The sequence below is a fragment of the Ictidomys tridecemlineatus genome, chromosome 5 (assembly GCF_052094955.1).
Source record: "Ictidomys tridecemlineatus isolate mIctTri1 chromosome 5, mIctTri1.hap1, whole genome shotgun sequence".
In the NCBI taxonomy this organism is placed as follows: Eukaryota; Metazoa; Chordata; class Mammalia; order Rodentia; family Sciuridae; genus Ictidomys; species Ictidomys tridecemlineatus.
The window spans coordinates 26,379,068-26,395,464 of NC_135481.1; the positions used below are offsets into that span (position 1 = coordinate 26,379,068).

At 35.7% G+C, this 16,397-nt stretch overlaps 1 protein-coding gene and 1 pseudogene across 1 annotated transcript in view; one reads left to right on the forward strand and one right to left on the reverse strand.

Moving 5' to 3' along the window:
* Pygo1 (pygopus family PHD finger 1) overlaps positions 1–16,397 on the forward strand; it is a 37,446-nt gene continuing 21,049 nt past the window's right edge. The window contains exon 1 of the mRNA XM_005316597.4: positions 1–192. Within this exon, the coding sequence (XP_005316654.1) occupies positions 144–192 (49 nt within the window). The 5' untranslated portion in view covers positions 1–143. The remainder of the gene's footprint in view (positions 193–16,397) is intronic.
* Positions 11,114–11,429, reverse strand: LOC106144882 (small nuclear ribonucleoprotein E pseudogene; annotated as a pseudogene).

A 16,397-nucleotide genomic window follows, 5' to 3' on the forward strand; every position in this document is an offset into this window, starting at 1 on the left:
GTCCCCGCCGCCCTCGGCTGCGTCTGGGCGCCGAGGCTCGCCTCACAGCCGCAGCGGCCCCGCGAGGAGGAGGAGCCGCCTTCGCCGCATCAAAGAGACCGAATTCCCGCGGCCTGGGGGGGAGTCATGCTTGGCGGTCTGTAATGTCAGCAGAACAGGAGAAGGATCCTATTTCGCTGAAGAGAGTTCGAGGTAACCGAGAAGGGCGCCGGACTGGGGGGGCCGGGGTGAGTGCGGTGCGCGGGGCCGCGTGCCCGGCAGCCGGGAGGCCACGGGGCTCGGTCCGGGCCTAACTCCGCGCAGCCCGCGTCCCGCCCGCGCCCCAGGGCCGAGCTGCGGTCCGAGACGCGCGGCCCCGGCGCCCGCTCGCCCGTAGACACTCGCGCCGAGCCCTCGCCTAGCGACTTTGTGTTGGGAGGCAGTTGGAGCCGCACTCAGCATCCCTTCATACCCTCTCCTCTCCCGCCTCACCTCATCCTTAACACTCAGCACAATAGGCACCTCAGAGGGTGAGAAAGAGGCACCCCTGGCAGAGACCTCGAAGGATGCCCACCCCCCCCATAAAAGTAAGTTGGATTGCAGGAGAGTTGACTCTAGAAGGTCTTCAGGCTTTCGCGTCCCTCCCAGCCCTTCACCCCTCCTGTCCCCTTCCCAAGGCAACAGATACTCATTTTTGTTTTCCTTAAGATTAAGAGAAGAAACTATATAAATTCACAAGGCGTTTTCTTTATTGCTTTATGAACAATCATCTAATTAGGTATGATAGGGTTTCCTCTTTCTTGCAAACTAGTTAAGAGTTGTACTGCCGTCTTACTAAGAAAAATCAGAACCAGGTATTAGACAAAAGATGCTGCATGCAAGTTCACAAACGCCAAATACCAATTGGAAATTTGTGAATACTTTTCCAGCTCTTATGCCCAGCTCTCAATAGGGTTCAGACTGAAAGTCTCCAAATCTGAGTAATGTTTGTTCGTTAAGCAAATATTTATTGAACATCTACTAGATATTGTTCTTGGTGCTGAATAAAAAAAAAATATAGATGATCTTCACCCAGAAGGTGTTCACACTCTTGTGAGTTAAACACTTGGTAAACAAAAAGGATAGAATGTCAAATGGTAAAAACAAAACTAAAACCAACAAACATACCAAAAAAAAAAAAAAAACAGAAAAAGGATAGAAAGTATGGGTGAGGAAGAAGGGTTTATGTGGGAAGGTGATATTTGTTTGACCCAAGACCTAAAGGAAATTGTATAGTAGATCCTTGTGATAACTGTGAGAAAAGCACTCTCAGCAAAAGGAACAGCAAATGCAAAGACTCTGGGTCTGAAATATACCTAGGCAGTATTCAAGCAACAGCAAAGAAGCTGTTATAACTGTAGTGAAGTTAGCAAGTGAAGAGTTGTATGAGATGGGCAAAGGGATGGGATTATTGTGTATTGGAAAGCCTTGTGAACCATTTAAAACAGGCTTTTACTCTGATAGGGACTGGACAGTTTTGTGCAGAAGAGCAATCTGACATTTTTAATAGGGCTTCTCTCGTGATTTTACAGAAAATAGACTGTGGAGAACAAGTGCTAAAGCGGGGAGATTAGTTAGGCTATTGAAATAATCCTTTCATCCAAAAAAAGGGTAAATTGCTTTATAAATCAGTAAGTAATAAGGTAAATTTAATTTGACTAAGGTAATACAGAGATCAAGAACTACAGTCATTCATTGATCTTTTTATAGAGTGCAACTGTAGATTAAACATACATAGAACTGGTGTGAGACTCACTGACGATGTGATCTCCAAGACATCCACTCATGGGTCTTTAGGTAGAACTGATTTTCTCAGCCATTAAAAAAAAACAAGGGGCTAGGGATATGGCTCAAGCCGTAGCATGCTCACCTGGCATGCTCGGGGCGCTGGGTTCGATCCTCAGCACCACATAAAAATAAAATAAAGATGTTGTGTCCATTGAAAACTAAAAAATAAATATTAAAAAAACATAATTTAGAGTATTGTTTTTAAAGGCTTAATATCACAGCCTTTCATTTGGTGAAATATTTCATCCTTCTGTTTGTAGTTAAGAGTTGCCAAAGCCAGATGCAGTGTTGCATGCCTATAATTCCAGCAGCACAGGAGGCCGAGGCAGTAGGATCACAAGTTCAAAGCCAGCCTCAGCAACTTAGTGAACTCTGTCTCAAAATAAACAGCTGGAATGGATCTTGGTGGTTAAGGGCCCTGAGTTCAATTCCCAGTACCAAAATAAATAAATAAATAAGTTGCCAAAGCTCTTAAAAAGTAGTCATTTCTGAGCTACAATATTTCTCCTGAGATTTTTGCTGTATTATTTTGCCTACTATTATAAATTGCTTTGAAGTTTAAGGAAAAGAGCTATGAAGTTTATACCTTTGAATTTAATTATCAGTCTTAAATCAAATTTAATTCTAAATAAAATGGATGAGTATTTTATTGTGGGTCAAGAGCACAGATATATCATCATTTTGTACCAACTGCTGCTTTTAAGTCTCATGCCTTACCTGTTGGGATTTGACTCAGGTGTCAGATCAAGAATATTCTGAGAGTTAAGTACCAGAATAAAAGACAAAACACTTTTTTTTAAAGTCAATTTTTGTTTCATGGAGAGGGTTTTTATAAGTCATTTTCTAATAATCAACAGTTTAAGAGATATTTTGTAGGTTATTTCATAATCCACAAAATGTACCAGAATATTCTGAAACACAGTTCTGTTGAACTTCACTGCCCTGGAACTTTTTGTTATTTGCATCATTAACTGCATATGCAAGTTGTGTTTATAGAGCATAAACTCTTGAGCAGTACTTCTCAAACTTCTTCTCACCCACTGATGTATATAAACAGATCTTTTTTTTTAAAGAGAGAAAGAGAATTTTTTAATATTTATTTTTTAGTTTTCAGTGGACACAACATCTTTATTTTATTTTTATGTGGTGCTCAGGATAGAACCCAGGGCCTCGAGCATGCCAGCCAAGCGTGCTACCGCTTGAGCCACATCCCCAGCCCAGACAGATCTTTTTAAATGGTTCTTTATTTCATGTGTATTACCAAAAACAAACAAACAAACAAAAAACCCTTGAAACGCCTTGCTTATGCATATACATATTTCAATTTAAATTAATTATTTAAAGAGTAATATTTTAGGTGGAACTCAGATTTGACCCAATTATGACAACATTAATGATTGAGGACTTTATCATAATATGCTCCCTAAACTAAAAGTATCATATTCACCTGTTGTACTTAGTAACTGTAAAATCCTAGATCCACAGAATCAAGATATCAAGGAAAGTTTCCTTGCATCTTTAATGAGATTCCCAGGTGATCCTTATATATGCAAAAGTTTGAAAACTGGTTTGTGGACCTAATTGTGAAGGAGGGTGGACCAGAAAAAGTTGATATGCAGTTTTCCAAACTTTTCCTGATGTTATAACATTAGAGTCTGAATCACAATTTAGTGACACAATGTCTTATATTTCCCCCCAGTGCTTACCACCCTTTAACTCTGAGCTCTTAATTACAAGATAATTCCATAAAGACATACTATATCTTAATTATCTTTTTAGTTGCCTTGGCAGTAGTAAATGTCAGATTAATTAATGGAGAAGTAAGTACATTAATTAATTCAGTAATATCTTTATGTTGCATTCTAATTGTCCACAGCCCCTCAAACTGCAAAAGCTTGCCCTTTTCCCTTAGAATGTCACCTGTAATCCTTATTTTTAAATAAACATTCCCATTCTGTAGTATTCTTAGAACTCTTTTAGATATTGATGTGTAGGCATTATTCATTTCTTTATTCAGCATGTATTTATTAAGTAGTCACAGTGCCAGATTGTGGAAATACATTAAGAAGACTATGACACAGCCAGGTGTGGTGGTATATGCCTGTAATCCTAGTGACTCGGGAGGCTGAGGCAGGAGGATCACATGTTCAAGGCCAGTATTAGCAACTTATCAAGACCCTGCTTCAAATAAAAACCAAAAATGGCTGGGGATATAGCTTAGTAGCAAAGCATCCCAGGGTTCAATCCCCAGTACCAAAATTAAAAAGAAGAGTTGACACCTATCCTCAAGAAATGATCAACTTAGTACAGGACACTTGACACTGTGGAATAAATGCCTAACACATGGTAGGCATTAGAAAACATACTGAATTCTTCATTGCTGAATGAATTATCCTTTCTGTTACCTTTTCAGTTTCCCCTACTCCTTCTACATTGGATTTTTTCTGTAAATCTACAAGTGGTTTTTTTTTTAAATATTTATTTTTTTAGTTGGACACAATATCATCTTTATTTTATTTATTTATTTTATGTGGTGCTAAGGATCGAACCCAGGGCCTTGCACGTGCTAGGTGAGCACTCTACTACTGAGCCCCAGCCCTACAAGTGATTTTTTTTGTCCTTTTAAAAAATATTTTATTTAATCATACATGAACACAATACCTTTATTTATTTATTTATATGTTGTGCTGAGGATCGAAGCCAGTGCCTCACACGTGCTAGGCAAGCACTCTACCACTGAGCTACAGCCCCAGCCCCCTTACAAATTGTTTTAAGTTTTGTTTTTTGTTTTTTGTTTTTCCAATGGAGAAAAGTTAAAAGACACAAATAGAAACTTTGAGTGTTAGGTTATTATATGTTCCTTTATTTCCTTAAAATATAATTACTATCTATAAGGCAGTCAAGAAAAACCTCCTAGAGAAAAGTTTTAGATATGGTTTGTGTTCTTTTGTATTAAGTGATGTAGAAGGAAGGGGTTGCTCAGAGGTAGAGTGCTTGCCTAGTATGTTTGAGACACTGGGTTGGATCCTAGCACCATATAAAAATAAATAAATAAAGGTATTATGTCCATAAACAACTAAAAATATTAAAAAAAAAAAAGATGGGGCTGGGGTTGTGGCTCATTGGTAGAGCACTTGCCTAGCATGTGTGAGGCACTGAGTTTGATCCTCAGCACCACATGAAAATAAATAAATAAAGGTATTGTGTCCAATTACAACTAAAAAATAAATGTTTTTTAAAAAGGATGAAAAGGAATGAGAAATGGTCCCTGGGGATTTTGAGAAGGCACTTTTGGTAGAAAACCACAGTATAAAGCATTGATGATTAATATGCCCAAAATTAAATGATATAGATGTGGCTAAAAAGATGTGTAGTAGAAAGATGTAACAAATAGTTTGAAAAGAGTCAAAAGAAAGTTTCTAGGAGTGTTTTTTTTTCTAGTTTCCTGGCTTCTTCTTTTTTTCTCCATTGGGGGAAAAAATTTAAAACTATTTGTAGATAATGTGGAAGGAGAGGGAAAAACTGAAAAGGTAGCAGAAAGGATTACTCATTAATTAGTGAAGCTTTCAGTACATATTTTCTAATACCTATCATGTGCTAGGCACTCACTGTTCCAGTAGTTTGGGATGAGACTGACAAGGATCCTATTTTCATAAACTGGGTCTCTAAAGCTTAGAGAAGGGTAAGGTTAGCATCAAGGATACTTATGGAGGATTGGTCTTAAAGAAAAAGAATAGAGAAAGAAACAGAAATTTAGAGATGCAGAAGGAGTTTGAGAGCATTTCATCTCATATGGAATGCTTTTAACTGGAGTTAGAAATAACAGGAGAGATAAGGATGTAGTTTAGAATGGGATTTTAACAGAAATGTCATAAAAGTACTAAAATTAGACTTTAGTATAAAGTCTTAATGGGATGAGTCTATGGAGGATTTGGATTAAGCTTAGATGGAAAATAATTTATGTAGTCACAGAATCAGGGAGGAAGAGCTAGTGAGAGAAAGTCGAAGGAAAGGTTTAGTTTTTATTTTTGTTTTTAAAGTTGGTTCATGGAAAGGGTGAGCAGATTATCAGGAAAGTGAGTTTGTTTTAAACACTTAGAATTGATATCCCTCTGGGATATTCCAGTGTACGCAATGGATATACTGAGGTTTGGAACTGAGGCCAGAAATAGAAATCTGGAAGTCATCAGTAAACAGGTAAATACTAATTAATGTCTTGGGAGCACATGAGCTCACCCAGGAGACAGTGAAAAGTGAGAAAACAATCAAAACCATGAACTTTGGAAATACTAACATCTATCCAACAAAAGGGAAATGAAGACCCTGAAAAGCAGAATGAAAAAGGAGTTGTCTGAGACGTAGGAGCAAAATCACAAGAAAATAGTGTCACAGATACAAGGGAAGAGTAGATAGGAGTGGATTTATGAGGGATACATAAATGAATTTTTCTTTTAACATGTTGAACAAAAGGTATCTAACTCTGAGATGACCAGTATACTGTCTCCAGTATCTCCTGCCAATGAACATGACTATCATTTGTCGAGTGGTCTAAACTCATTCCCCAACACTGTCTCAAAGTCCTAGAATATCTGTCTCCTTAATGTTTTAAGCCCACTGCTTTCTTGACCTTTCCATAGTCAATCTTTAGGTTTTTTTTTCTCTTATCTCTTTGATTTTTTTTTCATGGTAGTTGAACACAATACCTTTATTTTATTTATTTATTTTTATGTGGTGCTAAGGATGGAACCCATGACCTTGAACGTGCAAGATGAGTGCTTTACCATTGAGCCACAATCCCAGCCCCTCTTTTTGATTCTTATAGTAACCCTCTTCCTAGTTTCCTGGCCTCTTCTTTTTTCCCTCTTAATCCATCCACATTGTCACTTCTAATGATAAATAACTATCATCTGCTAAGTACTTACCACGTACTTTTCTAAGTGGTTTAAATGGATCACCTGCCTTAATTTTCTTAGTAATCATATGAATTAGATGTTATTAACATTCTAGCTTTACATTAAATGAATTGATTATCAGAGAGATTAAATAACACGTGCTTTGGTAACATATTCAAGTTTGCCCAGCTAGTAAGTGGTGAAGAACTCAAATCCTAGGGCCTGAGATCTTAACTACTATGTTTCATTGCCATAGTACTCTAAAACCACAATTCAGTCATCTTACTCCTTTGTAAAATTATTCAGTGGTTCCTCATTACTTTGAGGATAAAACTCCAGCTTTCTCATATTGGCCATTTTTTATTTGGCCTAGGCCTACTATTTAGTTCTTCATTCTTCACATTCCATGAAATGCTGTCCTTGGCTCCTATGCTTTATTCCCGGAATATTCATACTTCCTTTCTAGATGTTGTCATGGTCTGTCTTGCCTTTAAAACTGTCTTTGCACTCCTTCTGTTAAGTGTGCCCTCTTTTTTTTACCCCACTTTTGATAAGGTATTCATTTTAAAACTTTAGCTCAGGTGAATCCTCCCAGAATGTCTTCTCTAAACTCTTCCTTAAGATGAGGACAGGCAGGCAGGCAGGCCTTGTGTTCCCTCAATATCCTATGCTTATCTTATAGTATTTATCATATTAAAGTTAAGAGTTTCAAAAAAAAAAAAAAAAGAAAGGAAAATTATTATATCCTATGAGATCCTTACAGGGAGGATTTCTTTCATACATTTAGAAGATCAACAAATGTTTCTGAAATCTAATTTGATGAACATTAACAAAAAGGTTTGTTTTTTCCAATGGTAGAGAGAACTTACTTCTTGGGATGATGATAAAATTCACTCACTTTTATTCCAGACAACCATGGGTCTAAACCACCTTTACCATCAAGGTTAGTCTTAAAGCATGGTCAAGAATGATTTCAGGTCTAGTTGCAATAATGAGGAATAGTACAGTATTTTGACTCTGAGCCTGACTGCCAAAGTTATTGCATTTTTTTTTTTTTTAAAGATATGTGATCCTTGGTCCTTAACTTCTCTGTGTCAGTTTCCTCAGCTACAAAATGAGAATAATGGTTCTTATTTTGTGGAGCTGTCTGAAGGATTAAATGAGAATTAGAATATTGTTTGGTACATTGTAAGTTTTCAGTGTTTCATTAAAATTACACATAATGGTCTAAAAGACACTTTCACTAATGTGACCAACATCCATTTTTTAGATATATTTAATTAATTAGTCAATAAGTATAAGTGACCTATAGCAGATTTTTATTTTGATTAGGGTGGACATGAAGAGACTAGAAATTAGTTTTTCCTTCCTTTTAGGAAGAAAACAGTGAAAAAAAATTTAACAGAAACCTCAAGATTTCACAATTTTGCAGGAAAAGACAAATATTGAATATGTGTGAGTACTGCAGCTTTGTTTCCCATGATTTATGAAGATATTTTTTTTGTCTAAGAAGTAGGCTAATCTTGTAATAAAATGAGGTTTTATTTAATAGAAATTTATTATCAAAGGTATTAATACTAACACACATGAGTACCCATCCTCCTAAACTTTACCTGTGTAAGCAACCTTAAACCCCATATTACTCAGCAATATTACTTTGGGGAAAACAGCACAGGAACCATAAGTATTTGAAACCTTTACTCACTGATGTTTAGGGGTTTCTGAATTTAATATTACATGCCTAGATTGATCTAGATTCTGGGTATCACATAGTAGATATTACCAAGCATTTTGTTTTATTTTATTGTTTTGTTTTTACTACCATGCATTTTAAAAGAAATTAGTGGCACTTTGATTTTAGTTACATATGGCCATTTTGCCAAATGCTTGCTGAAATTTGTATAATATCGTTTTCACAGGTTGATTTATAATGTTTACATTCCATTATATATATGTGTGTGTGTGTGTATATATATATATAATATTTATTTTTTAGGTGTAGATGGACACAACACAATGCCTTTATTTTTATGTGGTGCTGAGGACCGAACCCTGGTACTGCCTGTGCTAGGCGAGCGCTCTGCCGCTGAGCCACAATCCCCGCTCCTACATTCCATTATAGAGATTAACATTAGAAAAGTACATGTTTCAGATGAAGATAAAGCTGTTAGATAAGATGTCTGTGCCCATAGTAAATGATAGAATAAACTGACATCAGATTTCAGATTTGTGTGCAATAATGAAAAACTGATATTTGAGTATCCAACACGTATGTTGATATTTCTGGATATTAGATATTTTAGTAGGATTTAAATGCTATGCAACTATAGTGAGTGAGGTTTTGGTATTGTTGAGTCTCAAGGAAATCAAAATAAGGACTAATGTTTGAGTGTACTGTGTGCCAGGCATTTTGCATGGTTAGTGTATTTAATCGACATAAAATACATAATTAAGCTAAGCTGATTTGGAATAATGAAGAAATTCTATAATATTTATAAAGTATTTCTAAAATAATGTTGTTACTTATAAGTGTCTTAACTTAGACTACTATAGCAAATACCATAGGCTAGTGACTTAAACCATAGATATTTATTTTTCACAGTTCTGGTACCTGGGAAGTCTAAAATTAAGGTGACATTAGATTGAGTTCCTGAGGACCTCTTTTTGATTATAGACTGCTGCTTTCTCATATGGCCTTTCCTCTGTATGTGTGTGGAGGTGGGGGGAGGCTGTGTGTGTATGGAGAGAGAGTGCTCTCATCTTATAGGGCTACTAATTCCATCAGACATACTCATGGCTACTGTGCCATCCTCATGGCATAATCGAAACCTAATTACCTCTCAAAAGGTCCTACCTCTAAATAGCATGACATTGGGGTTAAGCCTTCAACATATGAATTTTGAGGAAAAACATTCTGCTTGTGTAGTCAATATGATAAACCAGACCATTAGTATAAAAAGTGAGATTAAAAGATGAATACTTAAAATAAATAAAAGACCTAAAGAAAATATTGAACTAAAAGACCTAAAGTAAATATTGAACTCAGGAGCACTTGACCACTGAGCCACATCCCCAGTATTATTTTTTGTATTTTATTTAAAGATAGGGTCTCACTGAGTTGCTTAGTGCCTCTCTTTTGCTGAGGCTGGCTTGGAACTCTCAATCCTCTTGCCTTAGCCTCCCAAATCGCTGGGATTACAGGCTGTGCCATGGTGCCCAGACAAAACTCCAGTTTCAAAAGAGAATTTTAGGTGTTTTTATTCATGAGTTACTTGAAAGTAATGAGTTTATTGAAATGATTTTAAACTATTTTTTAAAATTTTTATTTTTTAGTTGTTGATAGACCTTTATTTATTTTTATTTGTATGTGAGCTGAGAATCAAACCCAGTGCCTTACACATGCTAGACAAGTATGCTACGGCTGAACCACAGCCCTAGCCCCTGAAATGATTTTAAATGTCAGAATTTTGCATGTAGTATTTACAAGCAATTCTTTGATTTTTGGAAAGTAAGCATAGATGGTAAATTTCATTTGCCACAGTCTGGCTGCAGCAAAATAACGGGGGGTGGGGGGGTGGGGGGGTGAGGAACAACTTGTGTACATTGATATGGCAGGAGTAGGAGCTGTTTATTGTAGGACCGGAGGGGTATTTATACATTCCACACAGCTTATCTTAATTAACATAAACTAGATACAGCAGTCAACCAATAAGAAATCTCCACACTTAATAGCTCGATGGCACTACCTCACAAACCACTCCCCCTGGCAAAATGCCAGGTGCCATCCTGACTTGTTTACAGACTCTAACACCATTAAGAGTGCATTTTGGGGGTTGGGGATGTAGCAGTGGTATAGTGTTTGCTCTGCATGCATGAGGCCCTGGATTCAATCCCATACCACACACACATGCAAAAGTACCTTTTGTCCATTATTAAATTACAGCATTTTAATTATAAAATTATAGTTATTCACTAGTCTTTATAATTTTAATTATAAAATTATAATTATACTGTGAATGATAATTCAGATATCCTGGAGACTAATTTATTTATAAAAATTTTTTTAGTGCACTACTCATTTATTTTTGTAAACCCTCATTTTCTCTGCCACGGAATATTGGAATATTGCCTGTCAGATCGATTACTCAAGAATATATAGGTTCATGCTCTGAGAAAAGCGAATGCCCTGAGCAACTGCTAACCCTTTAGAAACTTTAAAATAAATACCAACAGCTAATAATGGTACTGTGTAAAAGGTCTTTACCACTGAATTAGGAAGAAACAATTCAAATTTTTTTAATAAAAAGAGTCCCACAGCATTTATTTTCATCTGGTAATAATATAAGGGTCATCAAAACAATATGAACAAATATTTTAGAACTATATTCCCAGCAGAGGACACCTAAATTAAAAAAATATTGTAGCTTTCTCTGTAATTTCTCACTTCATTGATCATTTCTAGTTGGAGACACTTTGTAGCAGAGTAATATTATCTCCTTTTAGCATGATCCAACCCAGCTGTTTTCTTGACTTTGTCTTAGAATGAATCTCTTCTGCATCATCTAATATAAGGTTCATGTATTCATCGAAACCAATAATACAGCCCTCTATCTGCATATTTTCTAGCTCATAGAGCTACACCTGAATCCAGGATCTGTTTTGTAAGTATCTGAAGATAAGGTTAATGGGCTGCACCTTCTGGACCTTCTAGCCTTGGCCACAGTATGCCATGGTGGAATCTCACAAAGACCACACCAACCAGCCGAGACTAATTTATTAATAGTTGTTTTTATCTTTAGGAATTACCTTTTTCTACTCATTAAAATGGAATATCCCTGACAGATGTTAAGAAAAATAGTTTTTTGAAGTTTGGCACGTTTGTTTATATAACTGCTTTATTCTTTGACCTCTGAAGACTTGCTAATACTCTTTCCATACGATGCCTATCAGAATATATAGGCATTCACATTAAAGAGCAACACATATGTCTGTTCAGTGTGTCATTTATGGAAAACTGCATACAAAATATTAGCCTCTAATTATCAATTTATTTTATATGGCTACTGAATATATATGTTTGAATTACATTTGGTTAAATCTGATTTGAATAAATGAATGACCTGAAGGAATGAACTGGATTTCACTGTCAGTTCTTTATCATCTACCTAGATGGTATTGCCACATTGAAATAGAATTAAATCATAAAAGTTCTTTTAGTTTAAACCATGAGTGTCCATTTTTGTTTCTGTGGTCTGTAAAGGAAGACTTAGTATAGCAAAAGATTTTGAGGCAGGCTAGTATCTTAGAAGTAGATAAACCTTGTTTCACTCAAGTAGCCAAAGAAAAAAATAGATAAATTGGACTTCATCAAAATTTAAAAATTGTACATGTCAAAGAATACTATCAAAGTAAAAAGGCAACCCACAAAATGGGAGAAAATATTCACAAACTTTATTATTATTATTATTATTATTATTATTATTATTAAATTTCTGGGAATTGAACTCAGGGCCCCATGCATGGTAGGCATCTTTGCAAATCATTTTTCTGTTCAGGGTCTAATATTTAGAATGCATAAAGAATTCTTAGAAAGTAACAAAATCAAATAAACAATCTTTCAGTTAGAAAATGGCCAAAGGATTTTAATAGACATTTCTCCAAAGAAAATATGTAAATAAATAAATTAGAAATAAGGGACAGAATAGAGAGGGTTTCAGGGTAGAAAAAATTCAGATAATCATATTAAGTGCAGATGAAAGAGACACAGTAAAGTCAGAATAGCTAGCTAATAGACATGGAACTAAAAATTTGTAGCATAATGAGAAGTGGTGCCCCTGAAGTAGAGCTCTCAACAAAATAGTAATCAAAGAATACCTGAAATAAATAATTGAATCTAGAATGAAAAATACCCTCTTAAATAGGGACAACGTATAGGATCATATGTGAGATTACATTATCCTTAGCTTTAAAAGCAGTGAGTGAATTTTTTTTGTAGTGGTGGATGTACAGAATGCCTTTATTTTATTTGTTTATGTGGTGTTAAAGATCAAACCCAGTGCCTCACTCATGCTAGGCAAGTGCTCTGCCATTGAGCTACAACCCCAGCCCAACATAATGTTTTACATGATGTCTTTTCTTCACCTTAGAGGATTATTTTAGAAAATTTCTCTGGGTGAAGAAACATTTAGCATATTCTTCAGTTTAATTAATTTCTTTTAGTTTTATTAAATTCTAATAAAGTTAAAGTTTTAATGCTTTTATTTAAAAAAGTAGTATCATATTTTTGTAAAATAGTATACCCATCTATCTATACAAAAGGGAAAATAGATAACAAGCTAGATGCCTGGAATGGTGTTAATAGTAATAATCAAGTCTGGTGGGATGTATGTCAATCAGAATCTGGTCAGGAGACAAACCCCACACCATTTTCTTTAACAAAGAATTTAATATAAATTATTGTTAACACATATTGAAGTGCCAAAAATAGGATATTAAAGTTATGGACATAGCAACTGTGGGAAACAGTTACATCCCTAAGGTTATGAGACAAAGGAAAAGATGTTGAAATTATTTAAATACATAAAACTAAGGTGGGTGGGCTCATGGAGTTTAAACTCAGATTTCTGAGTTTAATGTCTTGGGCTTGTAGGAGAGGCCCTGCTGGCTTAGGACTCAGATACCTAGTGCTGGTGTCTCTTAAAAAGCACATAAAGCTGTTTCTGTAAGTGTTGGAAATACTGCAAATAGTATTTAACTATTGAAATTGATGTGCTGGGAACAAACTACCACCACAGGTGAGTAGAAATGAAGCCAGGCCATTGAGAAGAACAGAAAGAGCATATTCCATTTTTCTCCTCCAGCCTTCCTGTTTCCTTGTAGCAACCTTTGTTGGTATAACCTAATAAGTATCCAGCATTGTATAAAATAGCATGTTTGAATTGACACAGGGTGATTTTTTTTTCTTTATATGCATTGCTTATACTTCTTTACAATGAGCAATGTTGATTTCCAACAAAAGTGATTTTTAAAGGAGTACCTACCACAGTGTTTATCATATAGCTCAAAAGAGGAAGGTAGTGGGGGGCGGGGCTGGGGTTGTGACTCAGGGGTAGAGCATTCACCCAGTACATGTGAGGTCCTGAGTTCCATCCTCACACCACATAAAAATAAAGATATTGTGTTCAACTACAACTAAAAAAAAAAATAGTTTTAAAAAAGGAAGGTAGTGGAATCTATAGAATTGTGCATTGTTATTCAATATGTGGTTGATGGATTAACATCTATATTACCTGAAGGATTATTAGAGATATCTGGGCTTTATCCCAGAACTGTTGAATCAGAATCGTGGGGAATGAGGTTCAGGAATATGTTCAAACAAACATCCTGGTGATTTTATGCACATTAACATTTGAGAATCACTGATGCATAGTTTAGAATTTCAGGGGTAGGTTTTTTTTTTTTTGGTCAGAAAGATGCAACTATGTGACCTTGATCTAGTTACTTAATAAAATTTGAGCCTCTGTTTCCTCATCTGCTAAGAACCACAGCCAAGTAATATGATGCATGGCATTTTTGGTTGAAAGGTGAGCCAGCAAACCATTGAGATGATTTGATTATGTTAAGATCTGCATTCATATGGATATTGGACTCCTGCTGTCCACCTCGGCCTGCTACGGGACTCATGGAGAGTTCCCATTGGTTGGGGAAGTGCGGTAGGAGGGAATTCCGGAGGAGGGACTTCCTGTTGGGTTACAGGAGAACAGTGCATGGGTTGGTGGGCAATCTTCCCAGGAGCGTATGGGGCATTGGCGGCAGTTTCAAAAATAAAGTTTGTTCCTGCTTGAGTGGCTCATGATTTTGTGCCCAGCCAGACTGCCGGCACTCATCTATAAAATGGATGGAACCGAAGATTCTTTGGGAATCAAATGCTAGCATATATAAAATGCTTATCACAATATCTGACACAGTAAACATTCACTGTTGATATTATCAAATGGTGAGGCTGGGGCTGTAGCTCGGCGGTAGAGCGCTTGCCTTGCACTGCAAGTCACTGGGTTCGATCCTCAGCAATACATAAAAATAGATAGAGATATTGTATTCATCTATAACTAGAAAGTATTTTAAAGAAATATTAAATGGTAATTTTTCTCTTTCAATTTTGTAACAATTTTATAGCTTGAACTCAATTCAGCCATCATTTATTGAAGGCTATGGATAAGGTTATATACTATGGGCAGCTATAAAATAAATGAGACATATTTGCTACACACACACACCTTTATAATATATACACACATATGATTGTTTCATATATATATATATAAACTTTTTTATCCATTCATCTATCAGTCGACACTTAGATTTTTTCCATGTCTGGGTTTTTAAAAATAATGCTGCAATAAATATGGGGATGCAAATACCTCTTCAAGATACTGATTTCATTTCTTTCAGATATTTATGCAGAAATTGGCTTCTGCATCTTATGATAGTTCTATTTTTAATTTCCTATTTTTTAGGAAAATGTTTATTTAAGTACCATTTTAAAATCAGATTATTTTTGCTATTGAGTTGTATGAATACCTTATTTTGGATGACGACTCCTTATCAGGCATATGATTTGCAAATATTTTCTTCCATTTCATAGGTTGTTTTTTCATTTTGTTGTTTTCTTTGTTGTCCAGAATCTTTTTAGTTTGATGTATTCCCACTTGTTTATTTTTGCTTTTGTTGCTTTATGCTTTGAGTGTCATATACAAAAAATTATTTCCAAGACCAGTGTCAGGGAATTTTTTCCTTGTGTTTTCTTCTAGGAGTTTCAAAGTTTCTGATTTTATGTTTAAGTCCTTAAGTTTTTTGTTTTTTGGTGGTGGTGGGGGGTGGTATGGGTGATTGAACCAAGGGGTGCTCAACCACTGAGCCACATCCCCAGAGCTTTTTTGTATTTTATTTAGAGATAGGGTCTTGCTGGGTTGCTAAGGGCCTCACTAAATTGCTGAGGCTGGCTTTGAACTCTTAATCCTCTTGCATCAACTTCCCAAGTTGCTGAGATTACAGGTGTGTGCCACCCTGCCTGGCTTCTTAATTCATTTTGAATTAATTTTTTATGAGTGGTATAAGATTTCATTTTTTGCATGTTGATATCCAGTTTTTCCAGCACTATTTGTTGAACAGACTGTTCTTTCCCCATGATGTGTTCTTGATGCTCTTGTCAAATATTAGTTGAATGTATATGTGTGGGGTTATTTTTGGCCTCTCAATTCTGCTTATTGGTCCATACATCTGTTTTATGCTGGTACCATACTGTTTTATCACTTTAGTTTTGTAATATAGTTTGAAATCAACAAATGTGATGCCTCCATTTTGTTATTCTTTCTCGAGATTGCTTTGACTACTCATGGTCTTTTGTAGTTCCATATAAATTTGGGGATTTTTTTTTCCTATGAGAAATGTCATCGAATTCTAATATATATATATATATATATAGTGTGTGTGTGTGTGTGTGTGTATATATATATATATATATGTTAAATGTATGTGTGTGTGTATATATATATAAAGTCTTTAAAACACCTTATTGAGGAACACAGAGGAAGACTTCTAACAAATGAAAGGTAGTTTCTGTCCAACTTGCCATCCATAACAAAATTATATTGTTTTTACTAATTTCTCCCAAATAAATTCCACATGGAGCAAAGATAT